Source organism: Bos mutus, chromosome 11, assembly GCF_027580195.1.
Source record: "Bos mutus isolate GX-2022 chromosome 11, NWIPB_WYAK_1.1, whole genome shotgun sequence".
Classification (NCBI taxonomy): Eukaryota; Metazoa; Chordata; class Mammalia; order Artiodactyla; family Bovidae; genus Bos; species Bos mutus.
This window is the reverse complement of record NC_091627.1, coordinates 18,309,408-18,335,866: the sequence shown is the minus strand read 5'-3', so window position 1 is coordinate 18,335,866 and position 26,459 is coordinate 18,309,408. Positions and strand designations below refer to the sequence as shown.

The following is a 26,459-nucleotide window of genomic DNA, read 5'->3' as shown; positions in this document are numbered from 1 at the left end:
AGGTAGAATTTGAACTAGTTTGAAAAATCGGTCGAGTTTGGATAAAGAAAGGCTGAGTAATTCAGGCAAGAATAGTAGAATAATGGGAAGAGAAAGTTCAGGAAAGTGGGAATGTGAAAGACTGTAGTCCTTAGCTAGTGAATAAATTAGGTTGTTAAGGAGGGTGGGATGGGAGATAGTAAAGTGCAAAGGGATGTAGGACCAGAGAGGTTAGAGTGTCAAACTCGGAAGGTTCAGAAGCTAGTGTGCGGTTTTGAGAAGGGAACTGTGTTGAGAAAATCTTGGTGTAGCAAACAGTGTGATAGTGGCCAAAAGTCATTCATTGAGGGAAAAAAATCATATTTTCACTGAAAGTAGGTGCCTTGATCACCTATTTTGACTTTTATCTAACTCCTTTGTGTCTGTCAATTCTGTTTTCCAATATTTTAATCAGTTTTTGTTTTTCTTCTTTAGCTCTGCTTTCAAAATCCATTTGAATCTTTTTTGGTGTTTGAACTAGAGAGGATTTTAAAGGATCTGATGAAAATCAGTTTATGGGTATGAGTGGAGATTAAGAAAGCTGAGAATGACAGAAACAATTCAGCTTATGTTTGTGTAGTACATTCTCATGCATTATCTTTTGAAAAGATTGGGCAGATGAAAAGCCACAAGCCAAGGTCAGAATATTTACGTGACTTCTCAAAGGACACAGCTCAAGTCCTGAAGACCTCCAACTCAGTGTGGGGTGGGTCCTGAAACCTAATTGCATTCCAGAAGCGTAGTTGACCCTATCAGCTGTGTGGGGTTGCTGCTTCCTAATCAAGAAGTGTTAAGTTTTCCTACACTTCTTTTGTAAAGAATTTCCCACAAGTAAATGCAAGGTACAATAAGGATTAATATTATTCTTTTTCTTTTTTTTTTACATCTGCATGTTCAATTACATAGGTTCTTAGAATTTTGAAAAGTAGATGATTTGGCCACTGTACTGTTTTTCTTTTTATTTATTTATTTATTTTATTTTTAACTTTACAATATTGTATTGGTTCTATTATGCTGCTGCTTGGTAAAATATATTAATGCTTTCTGACAGAAATGTTAATACTGATGAATTTTTAATATTCTGTCTTATATGAAGTGCTCGTTGATTTTTTAAATTAATACAGGACAATAAAACTGCTTTGTATTGGGCTGTTGAGAAAGGAAATGCAACAATGGTGAGAGACATCTTACAGTGCAATCCTGACACTGAAATATGCACAAAGGTATAAACGACATTTCCATCCTTTTAGCAATACCTAATGCTGAATGTTTGTAGTGCTTTTTTTTTTTTTTTTTAAGTTTTTACAACTGTTTGATATTAGAATGACAGGGGTTTTACTGGTAGTGTTCTGTATTAAGTTGAGGAATAGCTTTATATCCTTTTAGGAGTTGTGTATTCACAGCAGAATACACTGTGTAATTTGTTATTTTAATTAGATACTTTCAGAAAGCACAGTATCAGCTGTTCATAAACTGTGGCCAGATCATTTCCCCAGAATTATTTTATGCTCCTGTTGTTTGGAATGCCGAACATGTTTCTTTTTAAAAGATCAGTTTGTGTGGTTATTGGTTCCTCAAACCAACCACTTTAGTCTGTTTTACTCCATGTGAAAAGTATGAAACTGTGTAAGACCTCAGTGATTATATTTGGCCTTCTGTGTAGTAGTTGTTCTTGAGGAAAGTATATTTGAAATTCTGAAATGAAATGGCAGGAGTTCTTCCTGAATAAAACAGACTTATGGAAGCACCCATAATACAGCCCTGGTTCATCTACCAGAGATTTGGAGCAGTGTTATCTGAACCAGTGATGGTGGCTGCAGTGCCCTGGGATACCTTCTGGTTTGCAGGCTGTGGCTCCTTGGAATCTTTTTTCTTTTGGAACTGTGTGTCAGCTGCTCTGACCACATATGGCTTCTGACCACATTTTGCTTTTTCCTAATTCAGTGCTAAACTGTGGTCTCTTCTTCTTTCTCTTAATTTGGTTTTGAATGCAATTAGATCATTCTTTAATAAGCAAGTAGTGGGTACATCCCTTGCTTGGCTGAGTAACATACAAGTATTTTGATACAAGTGGTTGGTTATGGAAGGAAAAGCACTTTCTTGTTAGTTTTTGCAACTGTGTTTTCTTGAGAACATTTTCAGTATAGACTGGGTGAATATTTGACTTCTTGACATGTGTTTATATGACTTTAAAGACTAAAGGTATTAATCTGGCAAACCTTTTTATCTGTACCGACAGGATGGCGAAACACCCCTTATAAAGGCTACCAAGATGAGAAACATAGAAGTGGTAGAGCTGCTGCTGGATAAAGGAGCCAAAGTGTCTGCTGTCGATAAGGTAGTAATAAAATATTCGTGCAGAGAGCATAGGGCAGTTGGTAAGACCAACCTGTATACCTGGTGGACTTAGGGGAGTCTCATGTTATTTTGTGGAAGGAGAGACTACTGACTGGGTATATCTGAGTGGGATTTGGATCCTGTGAGATCTTGGCTGTTCTGAGAGGTGCTGAGGAGTGGGCAGGCTCAGTTAAAGAAGTTGCTTCCTGTGTTCCCTCTGTGGCTCAGATCAGTTATGGGGAGCTAAGCTGCATTGAGCACCATGCAAGGATGATGTCATCAGGGTGGATCTTGTTGCAGAGAAACAAGAGGAAAGAATCAAGATAAGCCACAGGAAGAACGTGGCACATCATTTAATGTTCTAGAGTGACCAGAGTGGGCAGAAACTGAGAATTCCATTTGTTAGCTTTTGGATCATTGTCTTTAAAAGATGTTTGTAAAGTAAAAGGTGGAGAATACTTTGCAGACTAAATTTCTTTTTTACATGATAGTTTTCATTAGTGCTGGATATGAAGAGTAAAGTGATGGGGATTCTAATAAGGGAAGAAGGCAGGTTGATGTTTGAGAGAGGTGAAAGCTGAGGGAATGAAGAGGTGGTAAGTAGGCAGAGAACATGGATACAACAGAGAGGACTCCAAGGGAGAGAATGTAGAGAAAGACGATGATGGTGACCAAGGGCATGGGGAAAGACAAGTTCACTTGTGGTAGTGAAATACCACCATGGACTGAGATGCTGTGTAGACTGATGACGAGAGCACTGTGAAATAGAATATAAATTATAAATTAGTTGAGGAAGACGGTTGACATGGTGGACAGTTAGTAGCTGAATGGTAGATGGAAGTACCATTAACCTATGATGGAAGTGGATCCAGGGCCTGTGGGAAGCTGCAGGGGAAACCTGTTCCTTGTGCTCTTTCATTCTGGAGGCTCTGGGAGAAAGAATACCCAAGGAAAGCTAGGGAAGGAACTAGAGAAAGAAAATTGCAAGGAAGATAGAAATAAAAACTCATATGAAAAATACGGAGAGTTTGGGTATTCTGTTATTTTGTAGAAATATGAAAAATGTTATTCTGTATATATCCATGAGAAATGGGGAAGTTCAAGTGTCCCTTCACTGTTTACAGAAAGGAGACACCCCTCTGCACATTGCTATTCGTGGGAGGAGTCGGAAACTGGCAGAACTCCTTTTAAGAAACCCCAAAGATGGACGGTTACTGTATAGACCCAACAAAGCAGGCGAGACTCCCTACAATATTGACTGTAGCCATCAGAAAAGTATTTTAACTCAAATATTTGGAGCCAGTAAGTACTGGGTTTTGTATCTGCCTGAGGTTTTAAGAAATGAACGTCTATGAAAAAATTAAGAGAATGACAGCAGTTTTGTGTTTATCACTTAACCAGAGATTATAAAAGTTGAAAATGTTATTTGCTGTAGAAAAGTAACTTCTTCCTGTCTAGAGTTCCTTTGCATTATATTGGAGCATTCTAAATTAAGTACATTCAGAGTCAACAGTAGCTTTTAAAACCTTAAAAAATCTAGCCTACTTTTCTAAAAATATCTTCCCCCTGTTATTCTCTCAGGTAAACTTTGTTCTTTTATCAAACATGCTCTGTTTTCAGTGAGTGGCTCTCTACCTCTGCTTTTGTTGTGCCCGCTCCATTCCCAAGAATGTTCTTGTTAAAATCCTCTTTCTCCAAGGCTTGGGTCAACCGTCTCTTTCTCAGTGACGTTTTGACTGATCTGCCTAACCAGATAAAGGTTTTGCCTCATTGGAGTACTTAGCACTGTGTTACTAATCCTTTTTAAATACCTATTACATATGGCCTTTATTTTGTTTCTTTTAGCATTTTCTCCCAGATTCCAAGTTATTCAGGGCAGGTATTCTTTCTTCCTATCTTGTATCCTCCGTAACACCTAGCATAATGCTTTGAATATTGTACTAAAGTAGTTTTTGCTTGTAGAGGATGCACATGAGAATCTAATCATTCACATGTGGTCTTTTGAAATATGGGGCAATTTTCTACTCAAATTAAGAAGAGACATGGTAGTCCTAGAAACCAACAGGAGAGAGTAGAATCCTGCCACCTTCCAGTTTTGCTGTTTACTTACATCTTGTTTTTAAGTATGATTCTATTGTATTGAGTTTTTAATTTTAAAATATTTTTTCTGATGATAATAATGCATACATTAAATTTTAAGGATGAAAACACAAATATAGTAGAAAAAAAGTGCAGTCTTCCCATTGTCCCTTATCTCCTAATTTGTCATTGTTTGGGCAAATTGTAAATTCTTTACATTTCTAAAAATGTTTTATACTATGTATATAGCCTTAAAAAAAACTTGAGATACCGTATTATAAAAGTTTTAAATGATTGTTGCATAATGTTTCAGAGTTTTAATAGTATGTTCAGTTCTTTATTGATAAATATTTGGTTTGTTTTGCAGTTGAAAGCTAGTGCTTCAGTGAACATATTTGTACAAATATCCATTAACTCTTTATTTTTAGGATTATTTTCTTGGAATAAACTTCCAGAAGTAGAACTGGCAAGTCATTGGGTATTCAGTTTTGATAGACTTTCCAAAATGGTTGTAACAATCTCTTCTTCCTTAGGCCACGTTTGTGCAATTCCCTACAACCTTGCTAACTGGATATTTCCAGCTTTCTTATTGACCTTTGCTAATCAGATTGATAATAAAAAATTTTCATTTTAATTTCCATTGTAAAATTATTAGTGAGATTGAGATCTTTGAATAACATTTATAGCCTATTTGCATTTTTGCTATTTTCCTCTTTGTACCCTTTGTCATCTTTTTTTTTTTTAAGTATTTAATAAAATTGACTTTTGTGTTTTTAAGGATATTGATCCTGAATCCAGCTAAATATTGTATCTCTCTCCCCAGATTATTCTTTGTTTATGGTGATGGGAGTGTTTTTATTCCCCATTCGAAAGGTATATAAATCTGTAGTTTGTTGACCTTTTCTTGCAGCTCTGGCTTTAATATTATATTGAGAAGGAAAGCTCTTTTCCACACAAAGATTTTTAAAGGTTTTTCTCTTATATTTTCTTGTACTTTTATAGTTTTACTCTTTACGTTTAATTTTTTGTTTCAGAAACTTATTTTTGTTGAAGTATGCGATGTAGAGTTTTAATTTCATTAAAAAGAAGGAAAAAAAAAAGAATGGCTTACTTCTCCCAACGCCACCTACTAATTCATCCTTTCCCCACTGATTAGACATGCCACTTACATTAATATCCTGTGTGAGTCCTATGGTATTGTAATTATTGTAGTTTTAGAATGTATTTTTATTCTTCTCGAAAGAGAGCTAATTGTTGGTAGCCTTTAAATTTTTTTCATAACTATTCTTGCTTTTTAATTTTTTAGAATATTCTCATTGATTTTTATTGAGATTGCCTTAAAGTGATAGATTAATTTGGGGAGAATTGCTATTTTTTTAGTCATTGACCCTTTCTGCTTGGAACCATAGAATATTTTTTTTCTGCTTATCTCTTGTGTTTTTAACTAACATGTTATAGCCTTATTTTTATTTTTACTGTACATATTAAATTGATTCCTATGGACTAGTTTCTGTTTTAATCTTTTTATTGATTTTATAATATACTTTACTCCACATTTTAGTATCCTTGAAGTTGGACTTTGTCTTATAATTGGTAGGTGAGAAAGCATTGTGTCATAATTTGGCAACATTTCTTCTTCTCTCAGTTGAACATAATAATGATGCCTCTTGTAATTAGTAGGTATCTTAAGTTCTGTGAAATATGGTATTAACTTATTAACCTTTGAACCTATTTTTACACAGGTCTAACCCTGGTGGCTTAGATGTTAAAGAATCTGCCTGCAATTCAGGAGACTGGGGTTCAATCCCTGGATCAGGAAGATCCCCTGGAGAAGGGAATGGCAACCCACTCCATATTCTTGCTTGGAGAATCCCATGGACAGAGGAGCCTGATGGGCTACAGTCCATAGGGTTGCAGAAAATCAGACACGACTGAGCAACTAACACTTTCAACCTATTTTTTCCTTTAATTGAGTAAACAATTAATACTTGAGAATTGATGCTCCTTTATAATAATAATGTCTCTTTTTAATGTTAGGGTATCATGTGTTTATAATTATAGGACACTTGTCTCCTACCGAGACAGATGGTGACATGCTTGGTTACGATCTGTACAGCAGTGCCCTGGCAGATATTCTCAGTGAGCCTACCATGCAGCCGCCCATTTGTGTGGGCCTGTATGCACAGTGGGGAAGTGGTAAATCCTTCTTACTCAAGAAACTAGAAGGTAAAGGGCTTGTTTATAAAGTGTCTGTGTATATAACAAGGTTTTCTCTTGTGTGTTTCTTAAGTAAAAGTAGAGTTTTATGTACGGGTATGTGGTTGATCCTCCATCCAATCATTTGAGTTCTCTTTCTAAAACAAACATCCCACTGCATTAGAACCCCTCTGTAGCAGATTTCCTGCCTGCACTGTTTATAGATATCTTAAACCTATAGGTATCTTAAACCAGGGCCCTTTGCAGACATGTCAGCTCGTGTGCTCCCACCTGCCAGCACTACCTCTTGTGCATGCTCAGCGCTGTAGTTACAGATGGCTGCTCTGGTAGGTGCAGACCAGACACTGAGTGGCTCCTCTGTAGGAGCTTCCTAGACATCTCCCCCCACCTCTGACCTGAGACCCCACTCCTTTTGCTTGGCAAAATCTTACTCGTTTCTTCAAGGACAGGTTTCAATATTGCCTGTAAATTTTTTTTTTAACTAAGTTTTGCAATAGGAATGAATGACTTGTCCCAGGCTCATTTGGGCTCACCTTTAAGAGCAGTGATCCTCAAATGGCACTGGGGGTAGAAGCGGTGAGGAGGCGCAGAGAAGTGGAGATGCTGTGTTTTCTGAAGACACATAGCAAAGTAATAATTTTTAGTTTTATATATGGAAACAATACTTTGTTGGTTGCATAATACAAATCTCAAAATATCAACAAAACCTTGACAGGTGGGAATATATGAGAGAGGATTTTATGCCTTTTCAGTAGGAAGCAAGAGAGTGGGTAGGGCAAGGGTCAAGGGTAAATGTGCCCCTAAGGAATGAGATACTTAGCAAAGTGAACATTGGTTAGCATGGTTAAGTAGCAACATTCTAGCTAGGTAAATGTTTATAGTGAAAATGTGAAATTTTCAAATGTTTTATTTCTTAAATAATGTTTTCTTATTAATTTCTCTTTCAGATGAAATGAAAACTTTTGCAGGACAACAGATTGAACCTCTGTTTCAGTTTTCATGGCTTGTGGTGTTTCTGACCCTGCTCCTTTGTGGAGGGCTTGGTTTATTGTTTGCTTTTACAGTAGACCTAAATCTTGGAATTGCAGTGTCATTGAGCTTCTTGGCTGTCTTGTATATATTTTTTAGTAAGTCTTTGCCTTTTATCCTTTTCAAAAATGTAGAGAATGTCAGAACTCATTGTTCTATTTAAAATTGTATCTGTGTCTGTCTTCTAAAGTCTCTAGGTGGTTTTCCTATTTAGGTGAGAATATTGATTTTTTGCTAGTTTGTAAGTTGGCTCAGAGGAGCATTGTCCCCAGCCTGCCTAGCAAAACTTTAAAAGCTAGTGCACTACTTGTTAATATTGAAGCAGAACTTTAAATTACTTTCCCTTTTTTATGTTAATGATTTATATTTGAATCTTTTTTGAAAATAAGTCTTCATAGACATAATGGCATGCTCTTGATCATTTGGATCATGACTGTAATTTTTATTTTATCTAAAAGCAAAGTAATAAATATATATAATCCCTGTTTTTAGGAGTGTCTTCAGTTGCAGGAAAGGAAATAGGTTTACTGTTGGTAACTTCAGCAGTCACAAGTAGAGATAAAACCAGTCATACTTACATTTGAATCTAAACTACAGGATATGCTTCGGTTTAAGGCATTATCCTTCTGATTGTGTTTATTATGTCATATTTTAGTCAGCTTACTTTCTGTTTTTCACATACCTGATAATATGTTTTTGCTATTGCTGTTGCTCAGATGCCCAGTCGTGTCCAACTCTTTGTGACCACATAGATTGTAGCCCACCAGGCTCGGTCCATGGGATTCTCCCAGCAAGAATACTGGAGTGGGTTGCCATTTCCTACTCCAGGGGATCTTCCTGACCCAGGGATTAAACGCAGATCTTTTACGTCTCCTGCATTGGCAGGTGGATTCTGGGAAGCTCCAGATGTATGTTGGGGGAGGTTAATTAGTTGAGGAATTCTTTGAGGACTAGTTAGGAAATAACAAGGGACCGTGAAAATTATGTAAGCTTACCTGTCACTACTTCATACTTGACTGTTTGCAGAAAAGAGGCTGCTTGACTAATGATTGTTCTGGATAATTTTTTTTTAAACCTTGACTTTTAGTTGTCATTTACTTTGGTGGACGGAGGGAAGGAGAGAGTTGGAATTGGGCCTGGGTCCTCAGTACTAGATTGGCAAGACATATCGGCTATTTGGAGCTCCTCCTCAAATTGATGTTTGTGAACCCACCTGAGCTGCCAGAGCAAACCACTAAAGCTCTACCTGTGAGGTGAGTTGGTCCCTTTGACAGAAGTAATTTTTAATAAAATGAAGCAAATGAAAGTTGATAATGCATCTTTTCTCATGTTTTTTTAAGAGACCAAAAAAAAAAAAACATTGGTCCTTTAAACTTTTTTAACTTGAGAAATAAAACAAAAATGCCCTGGTCAAATACACTTGGAAAACTCTTCATATTACATCTCCCTCTTGTATATTACAGATCACAGACACCTTTTCATAAAAAATTATATTTAACTTTGATTTGCCAGATTTTATTTGAGTGAAGCTCCACATTCCCCCCTTATGATACTTGTTACCATCCTTTGGACAAATCAGTAAAGAGTACTGGGTCTAGGATGGAGTCCTGGAACTTCTTGACATCAGGGTGTGGCCTTGGCAACTCAGCATGTGCTCTGAGCTGTTCTTTCCTCACCTGTGGATATGTATTTATCCATTCCTCTAAAGTTATCATCATATCAAATGATAATGATATCGTTACCAGGTATGATGATAATGGGAAGGTAAGCAAACAGTTCAGAAAAGATGAGAAACTTGTAAGTCAAAGAGTAAAGGCAATCCGGAGGGCCCCAGAGGAAAGTAAAATGGAAAAAAAGGTTAAAGAACTGAAAGCAAAAGGAATTCAACAGAAATTAGTAAAATAATTAAATATGCAAAGATTAAGAACTTAGAAATTATTGTAAGATAAAATATGTGTAAGTTAAGCTGAAAGTGAATGGACCAAACCTGGTAAGACATCAAAACTATGAGAGGAAGATAAAAATAAAACAGGTAAATAAATGGTATATAGGATTAAATGTTAAGAAAAGGATTTAAAATGAGAAGTTAAAATGAAAAACATAAAAAGAAAACATACAGAGTAGAATAAAAAAAGTTGGGGAAGATATTTTTACATAAATTAAAAGCATTTAAAATTAATGAGATCATTATCTTTTAAAAAGTTAGAACAACTAAAATAGCATTGATTTAATTAAGACCAGGCATACAGAGAGTACACTGTGATCCTGGATTGTATTTTGAAAGCAATGCCTGTTTATAGGTTTAAGATGGGAGTTTAGCAGTAGAAAGGAATAAAGGAACTAATGCAGAAGTAATACCCATTCAGAGGCTCAAAATGCAAATAATTCCGTTATTTCACAGAACAACTAGGAAAAGAATATAATTTCTTTCTCAACCCCTGGTAGATGAGTAAGCTATAAATAGGACGTTCTGAAGCTTGAGTTTTTAAATGACATTAAGTTCTTAATTACTATTTTCTCAAGGTTCTAATCTCTTCAGTTGGCGTTTGCAGAATGTCCTTTGTGCGGCTTTTTCTGACTGATGTGGGGCGCCACTGTTGAATTGTTGTGTCATGAGGTCTGGGGAGATGTCTGGCTCCTTTGTCTAGGTTCTGTCATGACCTTTTCCCTTTTCTGCTTTTAGTCAGAATTGCTTCATATAACTCTACTAATTTAACTTTTGTTACTGTCTTTTCCTAAGAAAAGAATATAAGCTGTTAGAAATGGAAGATACCCAATTACAAATAGAATTTTAAAAACAATGTTTTGACAGAGACAGGAAGGAAACAGGAGCTACGTGATAGACATAATGTATGTTGAAACTGTTTCTTTAGGTAGCGGCATAACATTTTCTTTCCCCTTTCCCCAAGGTTTTTGTTTACAGATTATAATAGACTGTCCAGCGTAGGTGGGGAAACTTCAATGGCTGAAATGATCGCCACCCTCTCGGATGCTTGTGAAAGAGAGTTTGGCTTTTTGGCAACCAGGCTTTTCCGAGTGTTCAAGACTGAAGATACGCAGGGTAGGACCTTCTTCTCTTCTTACTGTATATGGAGTGGTTGAGGATGGGATGGACAAAATGCTTGGAAACATGAACAGCAGGTTCGTCATATGCTGTCACTGTAATGATTGGGGTTTTCTGGATGCTTGAGATGTTAAAACCATTTGTCGTGTTTTACAGGTAAAAAGAAATGGAAAAAAACGTGTTGTCTCCCATCTTTTGTCATCTTCCTTTTCATCTTTGGCTGCATTATTGCTGCAATTACTCTTCTGGCTATATTCAGAGTTGACCCGAAGCATATGACAGTGAATGCTGTCCTCATATCAATTGCGTCCATAGTGGGGTTGGCGTTTGTGCTGAACTGTCGAACATGGTGGCAGGTGCTGGACTCACTTCTGAATTCTCAAAGGAAACGCCTCCATAATGCTGCCTCCAAACTGCACAAACTGAAAAGTGAAGGATTCATGAAAGTAAGCACACTTTGCTTGTTAGAAAATAATTCTGGGGATTCTCTGGCGGTCCAGTGGTTAGGACTCTGCTTTCACTACCAAGGGCCCAGGTTTGATCCCTGGTCAGGGAACTAAGATCCCACAAGCTGTGTGGTGCAACCAAAAAAAAAAAAAAAAAAAAGAAAATAGTCCTAATGTGAATATGCTCTCATGATCATCATCACTGGGGCTTTTAGGGAGTCTGTTTTCTAACTGTTAGAGAATTGCACTTGTTTTTAGTTTTAATCCAGATTTTTCCTATGAAAAATGCATGTGTAGTGTGGAAAAAGTTTTAACAGTAATGTCTTTTTATAAAATCGACTTTTATAAGATCCTCGTAGAGTTAACTATAGCTTCAGTACTTTGGCCCCCAGATGTGAAGAGCCAGTTCATTGGAAAACAGCCTGGTGCTGGGAAAGATTGAAGACAAAGGAGAAGGAGACGGCAGAGGATGAGATGGTTAGATAGCGTCACTGACTCAATGGATATGAATTTGAGCAAACTTGAGGAGATAGTGGAAGACAGAGGAGCCTGGTGTGCTGCAGTCCGTGGGGTCGCAAAGAGTCGGACGCAACTTAGCAGCTAAATAGCAACAGCAAAGAATTAGCAGATTATCCCTCAGGTGGTAGTTATTACCTAATGTTTAGGTTGCTCTGCAGCCTGGTAGAGTAGACAAATGGAACCACCAAAACGTAGAAGATAGGAATGTACTTTTAGAGTAAAAAAGGACTTTATACAATTATCCACAGCCCTTTCCTTTGATCAAGGTCACATGTCATCAGGAAGCCAGTTGTGGTGTGGCATGTAGACCATTTGGATTTGCATTCTAATCTGTCTTCTGACCTTCAGAGCATGTGATCTTGGCATGTAAGTCACTTCAGCCAAGTTTGTCCTTTTAAAATGGATATGACATTGTCTACCTCTTTGTAAGAAATGCTTTAATTTAGATGAAGGCACTTTGTAAATGGTGACACATTCACTACAGTTCCACTAAGTGGAACCACAGCTGGCAGCAAGCACTTGGGGTTTCTTTTCTCCTAGTAGGCGACTTTCAGGCTCTTTAAGAGAGGTACTTAAGTTTCTCGAATCTTTAGCGCAGTGTATCCTTTCTTTTGCACAGGTTCTTAAGTGTGAAGTGGAATTGATGGCCAGGATGGCAAAAACCATTGACAGCTTCACTCAGAATCAGACAAGGCTGGTGGTTATCATCGATGGGTTAGATGCCTGTGAGCAGGACAAAGTACTCCAGATGCTGGACACTGTACGTCTTAACCGTCTTGAAACTTTTAACTGTCACATATGTGGCAGCTGAGAGGAACAGCTTCATGAATATTTCAAGTGGAATTTGAATACCGTTTTTTCTTTTATAGAAACAACTGTGTGTTTTATGCAGAAACAGCAGAAGTTTCATTCCAAGCAGATTTAACCAATTTTAGGTTAATGGCAGTGTGAGGGGAAATGTGAGTAGGGGGGTCTCTAAAGTCCAGGGTGTGACTCCAGCGTTTCTCTACAGATGGTTATGGTCAGAATATAGATAGGGGTGGGGAAACCACAGAATTTGTGGAGTTTTTGTTAAAAAGTAAGAAAGGTTTGTGGCTTTCTGTAAGGTCTGGTATAAGCAGCGGTGTGTGCCTGTGGTCAGAGACTAGTGTGTGCAGTTCACTGTGTCTGCTTGTATTTCTCATGTGTGTGGATCTTACTAGACCAGTGTGTGCAGTGCACCGTGTCTGCTCACGAGTACTTCATGAGTGTTTCTCATGTGTGTTGCTGTTACAGTGCATCATGTGTGCTCATGAGTATTTCTCATGTTTGTGGATCTTACTTCTTACGTAGATCTGAGTGTCTCAAAGTAGGACAGGACAAGTTGTTTCCTTCAGAGATTCTATCACTGTCAAATGTTAAATTGTCAGGTGGTGAAAAAACAGATTGAAACTTCAATAAAATTTGTTTTCACATAGAATAACGTTTGAATGAAAAGGAAATGCTATTTTAAAATGTAGTCACAAAGGCTAACACAGATTTTGAAGAGAGGTTTTATTACTTTGGATAATTTTTTTATTGTGATTTTACATTTCTTCTACCACAGGTCCGAGTTCTGTTTTCAAAAGGCCCATTCATTGCCATTTTTGCAAGTGATCCACATATTATCATAAAGGCAATTAATCAGAACCTCAATAGTGTGCTTCGTGACTCAAACATCAATGGACATGACTATATGCGCAATATAGTTCATCTGCCCGTTTTCCTCAACAGCCGGGGACTAAGCAGTGCAAGAAAATTTCTTGTAACTTCAACAACTAATGGAGATGTTCCATGCTCGGATAATACAGGTAAAGATCAAGTTCCTCGGATACTTTGGGTTTGAAGTGGTTCCATAGTTTTTCATTTTGCATCTCCTCTTACCTTGGAAAGTATTGTTCAAATTTCACAACTCTTTAAGTATCATTTACAGCAGAGTTTCAGGACAAATGGTGCTTTCTTGATAAACTCTTTTAGGGATGCAGGAAGATGCTGACAGAAGAGTTTCACAAAACAGCCTTGGAGAGATGACAAAACTTGGTAGCAAGACGGCCCTCAATAGACGGGTAAGATAGTGTATGTTTTGAGCCATTTGTTTGTATTGCTGTTGTTTAAGTAAAACCAAGGTAAGGCCACTTATTTATTTTATAAATACTGCATTGAGCTCATAAAGTATATTTTATCATTGGTGGTTTTTCAGGGAATGTCTGAACCTAGAGCCATAATAACTGTAAATTATATAGGAGTGCCCGGTCTCTCCCAGCCTGCTCTCAATCCAGGTCCCACTCCAGACCAGTTAAATCAGAACCTCTGAGAGTGAGATTTGAAAGCTGCCCAGGTGATGTCACTGGGGGCAGAGAACCGTTAGGTTCATCCCAGGTCAGGTTGTGCTTGTCCCAGGGGCCATTGTCAGCACAGCTGTAAGGGGGAGAGGCTTGTGGTGTGGGAACCAGTCTTTGCTGTGTTGTCCTGTTGGCTGACCTCCTGCCCTAATATTTGTGAGGTGTGCGCTCTTTTTTTCTATCCCCACGTAGTGACCTTGTGTGCCTTTCCCAGTCTGTTGGTTGTCTCCTGGGAGACACTAGTTTCCCTGCCCTGCCCTATCCTAGGAGCCTTTTGTAAAGAACTGGGGCTATTATAAGACAGGAGATATACCTTTGCAGGTAAGTGATGGTAACAATGCTGCTTATGGATGGCGAGCTTGGGCTAGCATTGGTGATATTTTCCACTACCCGCCCTGCCCCCCCAGTTTGCAAATCTTTAATTGGGACATTTTACATTTTAAAAACTGTCTTCAGGTATTTTGATTTTATGTCTTTACCATGTACAAGTATGGATGCAGAAATAATATTATGAAGGATAATTGACAACTCTAAATTAAGAGTGGGGTATGAGTTGCCATTTAGAATTTCTGTCCTGGGAGCCTAGACCCTTGGGTTCCCCTGTCTTGTGACCTTAGATGAGAACCACCCTCGTTGTGCCTGCTTCTCCTGATTGGATGGGATCCCCACCCAGTAGAGAGCCTTTCATTCTTACTAGACATGAGGATACAGCAGCTGTGCCCTTTCGGTAACTGTCACGTTTGAAAATAACCTAAAAATCAAAATGCTGAATCCTTAAATCTGTGCAAGGGGTTATTTGCTTTATTATCAGAGTTCCTATAGATACCGAGCTCCCATAAGAGTTTGAATTGAATTTTCTTTATACAGTTCAGCTTATTTATATTTTTCAAGGCATTGAGCTTTCTCTGATTGTACAACTATAAATCAGGTACACCCAAAGCTAAACTATAGTCTCTGATGCATTTGCTAGAAATACTTACTTTAGAGATCAGTATATATTCTACTTCAGGGAGTAGTAATAATACTTTTTGTACTATTTTATCTTCCTCTTTGACTGAAATTTTGGATTGTTTTTGTTGTTGACATAGACATGTATTAACTTCTCAAAAGAGCCTCAGGCTCTCAGGGTTGAAGTGAGGGCTCACGCTCACTGATGCTACCCCGTTTCAGGACACTTACCGAAGAAGGCAGATGCAGCGCACGATTACCCGGCAGATGTCCTAAGTTTTCTGAAGAAAGGTCTTAAAATGTTAACAGGCCTCCGGGCAGAAGATGATGCAAATCAAGCGTTTGCATATGATAAGTTTGCAGGAGGAAAAAGCCTGGTTTGCTGCAAGACTCTACCCCTTCCCCATTATCCTCTATGCATAACTTAAGGTATAAAAACTACTTTGAAAAATAAAGTGCGGGCCTTGTTCACGAAACTTGGTCTCACCATGTCGTTCTTTCTCTTACCTTCTGGCTGAATTCTTCAGCCTCTTTTCTCCACTGAATTTCCTCACTGAGCTATCCTCATTCTATTACTCTTTATATCCTTAATTAACATTTAATTAAGGGCTCATATTGTATTTGGAAGAGACCGAAGGTATCCCAGATCAAATGACGTTAAAAACCATCTATGAAAGGTACTTTATCTGACCTTTTTATATTTAAATTTGTTTTAAATTGAGTTGACTCTTAAGAAAAAATGCATACAAAGCAAAATGAATGCAAAATAATACGTATAAAATGTAGAGTTCTGAGGTTAATCATTTTCGTTAGTAATTCTTCCATTATAATTTCAGAGTTGTGTTAGCACAGGTATATATCCCATCATGTAAAATTTATAGCTTTATTTGGATAGATTCTTTCTTGTGTAACCTATATGATAAAAGATGTTTAATAGTCCTATTAAATTTATGTATTTAAATATACAAAAGGCAAACCTTAAAACATTGTTTATCGTCCATTTTATTTTTTATTCTAAGTGTCTTTTATTTTTTATTCTAAGTGTCTTGATAGAATATTGAGGAGGTCACATTTTCCAAATCATTAGTGCAAGTGTTTTCACAGCTTTGTATCTGGAAGACCCAGGGAACTGTGAATACGGGCTGGTAAACGTGCTTTGCACTAAACAGTAAAGGAATTTATTGTTCTTTTATAGTCATTTGAAGTACTTTTAAAATCTACTTCTGATAAAGAAATTGATTCAGTTTTTTCTGGGAAAACACAGTCAAGGCTCAGTGTAGTGTCAAGTATGTCAGGTTTTAAGAGTACCACTTTCTTGTCAAATTCACAAACAAAATTATAATCCTCTTTGTTTACCAGAATACTTAATACCTTCATAGCTTTCAATTACAACTCTAAATAAAAATATCTCTTAGGAAAAAATGCAATTCAAGGGAACTATGCAATTGTATAAAACTTAGTGTAATTGAAGCATTATTTTGAACATGTAAATGAAATAGTAAACCTGACCAACCATTCAGTGTAGAGTTTCTATATTTAACTTTTAAGATTGTAAATAGTTTATCCTTGAGTATTATCAGCATATGGTTTTCATTATTTTCCAATCCCCATTTTTCATGTACATATTTTATCTAATATTTTTAGGTAAATAACTGATTTTAGAATATAGAGGATGGTTGTAGTATTTGTCTACACACTTGAGCTCTTGAGGTTATATGTTCAATTTATGCAACATTAATCATTGTAAACTGTGTAGGCTGTGTGAAGTAGGTGTTCCAGTAGATGGCAGTGGTCCACAGCTGCCAGGGGCCTGCAGAGCAGTGTTACTGGATGCATCTGCTCTTTGATATCTTAGAACTCCTCTTTTTATTATGAGATACATGATTGGTTTTTTCCTTGGTTGTGTAGTAGACTGTTGTTTTGTTTCATGAATAAACATTTGCATCGTAACAGGTGCTGCATAATGAATATTTGCTGGATGAGCACAGTTTTAGGTTTTGGTGCAGAACAGGACTCAAGTCAATCCCTTCACCTTCATATAATTGAACGTGATGCCTAGAAGTTTCCTGTGTCTCAGGAGTACAAAAGCATTGACAGTGTTTCACGTTCTAAGGGCTGTGTGCTTAGAGTTCAGCCCTTGGCCCCATGTGTGGTCTGTGAAGAGGGTGAGACTTGGTGAGAAAGTCTGTGTCCTCAGGAAATAGAAGCAGGAGAGATGTAAAAATATCAAAAGGTTTTTAAAACTCTCAGAAAAATTCATGATTCAGTTTAATCAAAAAAAGCTTATTAAGTGTCTGCTGGGCCCTGCTGCCAATACTGGAAATACAATGGTGAACAAGTAAGTATGTATTTACTTTTTCACCCAGCAATCCCACTGTGGAAATTTACTCTAAACACACACCTCCACAGTGATAAAATACTTATACATTATTGTGACCTTATTTATTTATTGTGACCTTATCTGTAGCACCATAACTTAACTGCATGTTTTTAGAAACACTAGTTGAATAAATAATGGCACATCTACCATAATAGAGTGTTTTGTAACGGTAGAAAATGAGAAAAAAACTATGATTTGATATGGAGAAATTTTAAGGATACATTAGTAAGTGAAAACTGCAAAATGTGAGAGTGTATAACATGCTCTATTTGTGTAAGAAAGAAGGGAGAGTAAGGATATCTACATATAAATATGTAAATATGTATTATTTTTTGTGAAAAAATAAAACAACCTACAGGAAGGAAAAAACAAACTAATAAAAACGTTTACCCGAAGAGGATGCTTAGATGGGGAATGAGATGTACTCTGAATGTGTATTTTTATATGGTTTGCCTTTCATATATTAAAAAAACTAATTCAAAAAGGATAGAAAAAAGCAAACCCTAATATTGAATATAAACAGGAAGAATTGATGCTAATGGTATATGAAATTGATAGTATAACCACACAGAAAAATATTAATACAAACACCTTGGAACTCAGTTTTCTCTTGACTCTTTATTCTTAGTAGAATATACTGAGGACAGAATTAGCTACAACGAAATCTTGAACTTAGTAGGTTTATTGTTGCTAATCATATTATTGTACTCCTGAAGTCCTTTTGCATGTATTGTAAGATAGAGTAAATGAATGAATAAATTGCTATTCTTGGAAGCCAGTGTTTTCTCTTTGGGAGAAGGGAATACCAATATTGAATGGAAAAAATCAGGAAGAGCACTGTGATATTAGATTGGATTTTGTTGTTGTTAGGTCACTAGGTCGTGTCTGACTCTGTGACCTCATGGACTGCAGTGCACCAGGCTTCCCTGTCCATTATGTCCTGTAGTTTGCTCAGATTCATGTCCATTGAGTTGGTGATGCTATCCAACCATCTCACCCTCTGTCGCCCCCTTTTCTTTTTGCCTTCAATCTTTCCCAGCATCAAGGTCTTTTCCAATGGGTCGGCTCTTCACATGAGGTGGCCAGAGTATTGGAGCTTCAGCTTCAGCATCAGTCTTTCCATTGAATATTCAGGGTTGATTTCCTTTAGGATTGACTGGTTTGATCTCCTTGCAGTTCAAGGGGACTTGAAGACTCTTCTCCAGCCTCACTGTTCATGAGATTTCCCAGGCAGGAATATTGGAATGGGTTGTCATTTCCTTCCTCCAGGGGATCTTCCTGACCCAGGGATTGAACCCAGGTTGCCTGTGTCTCCTGCACTGCAGGCAGATTCTTTACCTGCTGAGCCATCTGGAAAGCAGATTGGATTTGGAAATGTTAAATTATTAGCTCATAATTTAAAACGAGATTTTCCCTTGCTTTGCCCAGCGAAAAGGAGCAAAAATATCCCCAAACTGTGAGCCCACCTGGAGCTGGACTCCTTGGAGAAATGGCTAATTCCAGGTCAGAAGCAGGGAAAGCTCAAGGGGAGTCTGCATTTTTGTGCCAGAAACCAAGGAAGGATGTGTTCGAGGACAGCCCGGTTTGCACAGATAGCCACAGGATGTAGTCTGAAGGAGCACCTTTCAAACTTGGGCCCATTTTCACAAAGGAAAATGATAGTAATGGGTTATAACATATCAACAAAAAAAAATCCATGAGTCCATAGTAATACTTAGAAGAGAGCAAACAAGGAATAATTCTTTGTTTTAGAATGCCAGCTAATAAATGTAGAAGGAATGAGTGAAATTTAAAAATTATTATTTTTTAATCCCCAATATAATCATTGATTCAAGCAAGGATCATCAGTGGTTGCAAAAACTACTGGGGGGAAGTTGTTGGGGAACACGAGGCACACGTGATCTCAAAGTGTCACTCCCCAGGTTATGTGCAACCACAGAAGAAATGACCTTGCTGGGAGAGACTTGTCACCAGTTTTAATCAAATAGTCAAGTCTGACATCTAATGGGAGGCATAGCATTGTGTTGTTTAGTCGCTAAGTTGTGTTTGACTCTTCGCAACCCCATGGACTGCAGCACGCCAGGCTTCCCTGTCCTTCACCATCTCCTGGAGTTTGCGCAGATTCATGTTCATTGAGTCAGTGATGCTATCTAACCATCCCATTCTCTGCCACCCTCTTCTCGTCTTGCCTTCCATCTTTCCCAGCATCAGGCTCATATGACTCTAGATAAAATGCGGTAGAAGGTACCACATCACCTATGTGCTCTTGTTGCCAGCCGTGTTTTACTGTGATCCTAATTATGAGGAAACGGCCAGGTGAATCTGAGATGTGGAACACGCTACAAGGCAACTGGCTTAGGTTCCATATTGGCCACTGAGGGAGACTGAAGAGATCCCACAGCCCAAATGCAGTGTGTGAGCTGTGATTGGAATCTATCATAAGAGTAGAGCACTGAAGGGCATTTTGTGGGCAGTTGGGGAATTTGAGTCTTTGAGTTAATGTTAATATCCTTCGGTATGCTAAGGGTGTTTGGGGGACATTCATGGTGAAATATTTAGGTGTGAAATACACTTTCAGATGGTTTGGCAAAAGAAAATATGTATGTGTGTGTAGATGTAGTACCTGGTTCTTATTAAAAAATTTTCCTATTCCCATGCCTTTTGTTCTCCACAGTGACTGTTCAGTAAATGTTGCTTTGTTAACATTTTTACTTAGGGACATAATTTGAATTAAATGAATCTAAGAGCTGTTCTCCTTAGTGCACTCCTGTGATTTTAGTAACCTTTTCACACATGGCAAATTGAAAATCATTTTGTATCTATACATGGCTCTTTTGAAAGCTCTAAGAAAAAAACCTACTATTTTGTTCTGTGGTGGCAGAATGAATCACAAACCACACTTTATTCACTGGTTGATTCTAATGTCAGAATCAGCCAGTACCTCTAAAGGTACGGAGCAAGCGGGTACGAAAGGTGCAGTTTTCATTAGTGTGCCCATTCTAGTACATTTTCTTCATGTGACGTGTGTTTAGTGCGGGTCTTTACTGTGGGTTAGGGCTCACATTGTGTCCTTTGTGCTTTTATGTGTTCCAGGGGCTGCCTGAGGAGGTAGGGTAGAGGGACAAACATGCAAAGCATCTAATGCCCTTGAGGAACTTACAGGCACGTATCTACACACATACATACCCTTTTCTTCTGCCAAACCATCTGAAAGTGTATTTCACACCTAAATACTTCAGCATTCCCAAAGACACCATTACCACACACCACACACACACACGTTTTTTTCCTAAACCATTAGAGGGTAAATTATATGCAACATATCTTTTGTCCCTCATCACTCAAGTATATGAGGAATATATATTCTGATTGAAAGTAAAATGTACACATTTGAAATGACTGGAATAAAGTAAAAATGTGATGGCTCAAACAATTAGCCAATTAACAAGTTTTATCAATAATGGGCTGAAACAGTGCTTTCTGGATGATAGAAAGCTTTTCAGGCTAAAACTAACGTTCTTTGCTAATAGACCTTTTAAAAGGTATAATTACTTGCCCTTTTAAAACTTTCACACTAATTTCCAGCACTTGAGCCTTAGCTTACTTGCCTTCCTAATGTTCGAGGAAGTTCTCAGAAATTTACATTTTAATTAGTTAAAATATATCATACAGACAAAAGAAAATATATTATCACCTGTAGTTCAAAGATAATGGTAAAATTTGACCCTGTTTATTAAATAGAACATTTGTCAAAGAAAAGTTTTGGGCGAAAGTGTATTTTTAATCATAAAAATAGTGTGGAGTGAATTTTTGTAGTGAGAATATGCTATGCCTGTAAATCTAGACTATTGTATATTGGAGGTATAATGAGGTAATGAGAACTTTGCTTTGCAATTAAGTTAATCTATTAGACTTCATCTCTTGGTGGGCCTGCCATCCGTGAATGGGTAGAATGCAGGGTGACTTTGAGGTGTGTGTCCTTTTTTTTTTTTTTTTTTTAAAGAAATGACTGTGTCCTATATGCCTTTGTAGCTACTCTAAGGGAAAGAAAAAGACAATTTAGTAAGAATCTTTGAGAGTTCATTAAGGAATTGACTTAAGATGATCTCAAATGAAAAACTATAGGGAGACAGTTTGATCAGTATATCAAAAAACCATATTGGAATATGTTAGATTAACTCAGATGACTGTTCTAGTTAACCATGGTTGAGTTCTTTGATGCTATTGCTTGTCATTTGAATAATAAAATGTTTTATTTATGGCAGACAGAAAGCAGCAGTATATAATTGATATTCATTTATTTTATTAAAGAAATCCGATTTGGTAAAAACAATCAGAAAATAGTATTTTTAACACTAGTAGTAAAATTTTTTTAATCCATAAAAAGCCTCATTTATTTTTATAGCAATTTGATGACACATCTGCTTGCTTTATTCAGCTGAAAAAGAAAATGTTGGTTCTTGGTGTTTGGTAAAATTGCTTTGTTAAATTATTTTCTAAATTGTTCAACTTTTAACAAATGACATTTGATACTAACACTGGAAAGCAATTTCAGCTAATTAAGTAGATCCCTCTATAAACCATTGGAACATTAAGATGACATACTGTTCATTCAAGATTATTTTAATTGGTACAATTATTGTAATTTTCTTGCAATTATGTGTTGAGCTAAAAGCTTTTGTCTAGATCATTTGAGGGGTTTTTTTTTGTTAACATACATTTAGTAAGAAGAAAAGGAGCAAAATAAAAACTGTAGATAAAGATTTTCTGTTACTTTTATTGCAGAGTTTTAGACCCCATTATTTTAATATAAAACTTTATTTCTGGTATTTTTTAGTATTAAGCATTTTAAGCAATGGTAGAGGTTTTTGAAAGATCAATTTAAGTAGCTTCCATGAAGGTACTGCTTCAAATGTCTGTTTTGACACTGCTCAGCCAGTTTTTACTTAGAATGATGTGGTCAGAATTAGGCTTGTGGTAGGATAATGTTGTACTTTGTTTTGGTACTTGATTTTTTTTAGAGCAATTGAGTTTTGAGAGAGCTTCAGAATGGTAGCCATTTCCATTTCCCTAAAATAGCTATTTGCTGAGTAGACACTATAGACGTCTAATTTATAAAATTCATCTAAAGTTCAGTATATTTAAACTGTTCAAAGAGTAGTGTTTCTGTACTTACAACATTTTTCATAATAAAACATCATGTTGGATGATACTCAGCCAAACTTTTCATAAGCTTAATTTTATCACTTCTAGCTACTTCACGCCTCTCTTCGCTCTCACTAACTACCTTCCTCTTTCCTTCAAGTTCTGGGTCATTACTGATAACCCTTCCCCCGCCATCACGTGGCCCAGATGATGCACAGGCTTGTTTCCTTTGCATGTGGACGGAAGTTATGAATCTGAATAACGTAAAGAATTGGACGCTGATAGTTTAGATTTGTAAGGAAATTGTCTTACTTGTGGTATGAAGTTCATTCTTGTACTGATGATTTTTTCCTTAATTTAGGTTTGAAATACTGTAAATATTTATTCCCAATACTGTTTCATGCATGCCCTTTTATTGTTTTTTGTAAGTAGTTGAGAATCCTAATGAAATTCTGTATTCTTGATATGTGTTGGTGTTGTCATCATTCCACAGTTAATAATTTACTATCTTGTGTATAATTGTAATTTCAATTTTTATTCCCAGAATATTCTTGCCCTTAATGTATATATAATGTAAACACTTTTTTCAGGAGTTCAGTACTTTATCAATATCTTTATTGGCTCAGATGGTAAAGCATCTGCCTGCAATGTGGGAGACCGGGGTTTGATCCCTGGGTTAGGAAGATCCCCTGGAGAAGGAAATGGCAACTCCGGTACTCTTGCCTGGAAAATTCCATGGACTGAGGAGCCTGGTAGGATACAGTCTATGGGGTCGCAAAGAGTTGGACATGACTGAGCAACTTCACTATTTCTTTTCTACTTTCTTTTTTATCTTTAAAAAAAAAAAAACCCTCATCAAATTCTTTGCAAGCTCGTGAAATAATTCTCCATATAGAAAAGGAAGCTAAGCAGGTTTGTGTTGAAAAAAAAGATTACAATCTAAAATAGAAATCACATTTTAACAGGATAAAATAAATAACAGTATATTTGCAAGGTTTCATGTGAAGATTGAGCCTTCAAAGAACCGTGAACAAAGATGCCTGTAAATAGATGTAGTGTTGACAGTTAAACATGCATTTCTTGTTGTGTGTTGTTTATTTTTACTCATTGTCTATGTGGAAATTACTTGGAAAACTCAGGTTCCTAAAGATAAATAAAGGTGAAGGGCAGAATTTTTTAGTTTATTTTGATAGGCCTGAAAAATATCTCTACTTTTGTTTGGAGGAAAAAAAATGAAACAGAATGAGACATATTTGACTGTTTTTTGAGTTTACCTATTTATATATTTTGCAACTTCTTTGTTTTATCATTGCTACCAGGCTCATAGTAGCATTCAGTGTCTTTAATAGATACTTTCATTGCAGTTTCTTTTAATATTTGTTTCCTGAACTAGACTGATAACTCCATGAAGTGTAACTTCGTTAAACCTTGCTAAATTCCTTGTTTCTAGACATTCTTGACATAGAGTAGGCGGTGGTAGGTATTTCTGAAAGAATAAAGAAATATGATGATGACATTTGCTTTGGGGAAAGCATGGCGTGGGGGAAGGTGGTAAGTGAGAAGTCACATTTTATCTTGAATACTATCCATACAGACTAGTCCTTTGGTTCTAAATGTAGGTGAACATTTTCCTTTGTTATTACAACAGTGGATCCCTGGGTAAGGCACAGAGAAAGTTTTCAGAACACAAAGATTGAATGATGACGTATTTCAGCTAACACCTAGTAGATTCTGCCTTTTGTCAGGTGATAGTGAAAGCAAAGCAGTGTTTTCATAGGCGTTTCCCTGTAGGTGAGTTCAGCTGCATTTCCAAGGTTTCTTACACTCATGATCGTTTCATAAATGCCACAGTTTGTAGTTGCTTTGTATCAGCACACTTTTAGACAAGTTCCTCTCACTTCTGTTTCTGTTTACTGGCTGTTGTCAGTATTGTTCAGAAAGGCCTTTTGACTTAGCTGGACTCTGTTTTTGTTATGCTGAACATTTTGATTGTGTTCATTCATTAAATATTTATAGAGTTTATTACATGCTGGGCACATGCTAATAAAAGCACTAGCTAGTGCTATTACTTGAGCCCTCAATATATGGATTTACCTAGATTATTTCGTTTAATACCCGTAACTCTGGGAGGCAGGGAGTGGGAGTTACCTAAGACCACACAGCTGTAGCTACTGGAGCTACAGCTTCCTATTTCTGGAAGCCAGCAGGCTGTCTGTGACTACAGAGCTAGACAACTGGTCTGAAATATTAGAAAGACAGAAGTGAACTAATTTTATTTTTATTTCCAGATATAATTTATTCATTTTCAAATGAATATTTAGAATCATTTATTGGGTATCAATGGGAATGTTATAGCAGACATTTTTTGAGAGAATGGAATTTATCTTAATTCCATTTAAAAAAGGCAGACTTCTAACCAACTTATGTAAAACCCCAAATCAATGCTTTATTCAGTTTTGATTGTGTCTGCTAACTGCAGTAGGTTTTGTATGGAAAGCTTAAGAAAAATCTGTTGTGGTATTTGGCACTTAAACAGCTGGTACATCTGTGTATTTAAGCCTTTAGACCATTTTTATGTACACTAAGTGGCTGTAATTTTTTCCTTGGTAGCTTTTTTAATAACTTTTCTTTTGCTTTCAATAGGATAAAATTGATTTTTAAAATATTTTCTCATTTAAACTCATAATGCTGTTTTCAGTATTTTATATGAATGTAGAACAGAGAAAGAATTTTAAATGTTTCAAAGTTGTGTGTTTCTAACTTTAACATGAAAAACTAAAATATGGTAATTAAGGCTTTGATATTTGAAAATATTTAAATATTTGAAAACAGTATTTAAAAATCAGTTTTTCTAAAATGTTTTAATATGTAAAATAAAAATATCATTACCTCTGCAGGCTTATAGTTTATTTTATAGTACAGTAAGCATATTATGCACATTTATATTAAAAAACCTATTGAAGGATTCAGATTTGTCAAAAAGATTAAATATACCATTAGAGATCAGGTAGAGATCAATTTTTTCCTGAAATTATTTATTCAGTAGAGGTTTGTAATTTTGGCATTTCAATGTACAATACTTTTAAGACTCTTCAAAATGTAACAATAGACAAAAGTAACGTGTAATAAAAATGCTGTGCTATGCTAAGCCGCTTCAAGTCATGTCCGACTCTTTGTGACGCTATGGACTGTGGCCTGCCAGGCTCCTCTGTCCATGGCATTCTCCAGGCAAGAATACTGGAATGCTTTGCCGTACCCTCCTCCAGGGGATCTTCTAATGTTAGAAGATGCTCCCTAGTGGAAATACTAAGATAATGGTGAGATGCTGATGTAAAACCTTGAAGCATGTGGCCTTTGTTTGCAATGTCCGGAAAGTCCACAAGGGGGCGGTATTTCACCAGAAATATGGTTAACGTGGTTGACGGAGAAATAAGAGCTAATGCATTTTGCTTTCCCTTTTTCATAGCAGAAAAGCAAGAAAGACACTGAGTTTAATGAATATTTTAGTCTCTGAAGTTCAGCTTTAATTCCTATTATTTAAAGAATTGCTTCTTTAAAGAAAGCCATTCTTTAAATGGCTTATTTAAAGAAAGGACACTTGTAAGCACTGAGAATTATGATCATAAACAAATGAATGAGTATTTGAATGGTATAGTTTTCATTAAGTTGATTGAGAAAAGGGTAGATATGAAAATGAAGAATGTTTTAAATTAATCTTCTTACAAATTTGTGTTTCTATATTAAAATACTAATGTAGCTCTTGGGTTCCATGCTAATTAAACATTAAACTTTTAAGATAACTTATATAATAGAAGTTTTGGTTTAACCTTAGACATATTTATAGGCAGACTTTGAGTGCAGAGCCTTCATTCTCTGCTTGTTATTGAAAGTTTTATTGCAGATTTTTTTAGTAAATC

The 26,459-nt window shown here is 36.6% G+C and overlaps 1 protein-coding gene across 1 annotated transcript in view; it reads left to right on the top strand.

Annotated features, from left to right (window-relative positions):
• Positions 1–26,459, top strand: part of KIDINS220 (kinase D interacting substrate 220) — a 92,698-nt gene that overhangs the window by 28,395 nt on the left and 37,844 nt on the right. The window contains exons 10-22 of the mRNA XM_070380189.1: positions 1,143–1,241; positions 2,258–2,356; positions 3,480–3,657; positions 6,496–6,660; positions 7,599–7,778; positions 8,768–8,933; positions 10,590–10,741; positions 10,901–11,190; positions 12,329–12,469; positions 13,295–13,538; positions 13,705–13,793; positions 15,240–15,290; positions 15,624–15,694. Coding sequence (XP_070236290.1) covers positions 1,143–1,241; positions 2,258–2,356; positions 3,480–3,657; positions 6,496–6,660; positions 7,599–7,778; positions 8,768–8,933; positions 10,590–10,741; positions 10,901–11,190; positions 12,329–12,469; positions 13,295–13,538; positions 13,705–13,793; positions 15,240–15,290; positions 15,624–15,694 — 1,925 coding nt within the window. The remainder of the gene's footprint in view (positions 1–1,142; positions 1,242–2,257; positions 2,357–3,479; positions 3,658–6,495; positions 6,661–7,598; positions 7,779–8,767; positions 8,934–10,589; positions 10,742–10,900; positions 11,191–12,328; positions 12,470–13,294; positions 13,539–13,704; positions 13,794–15,239; positions 15,291–15,623; positions 15,695–26,459) is intronic.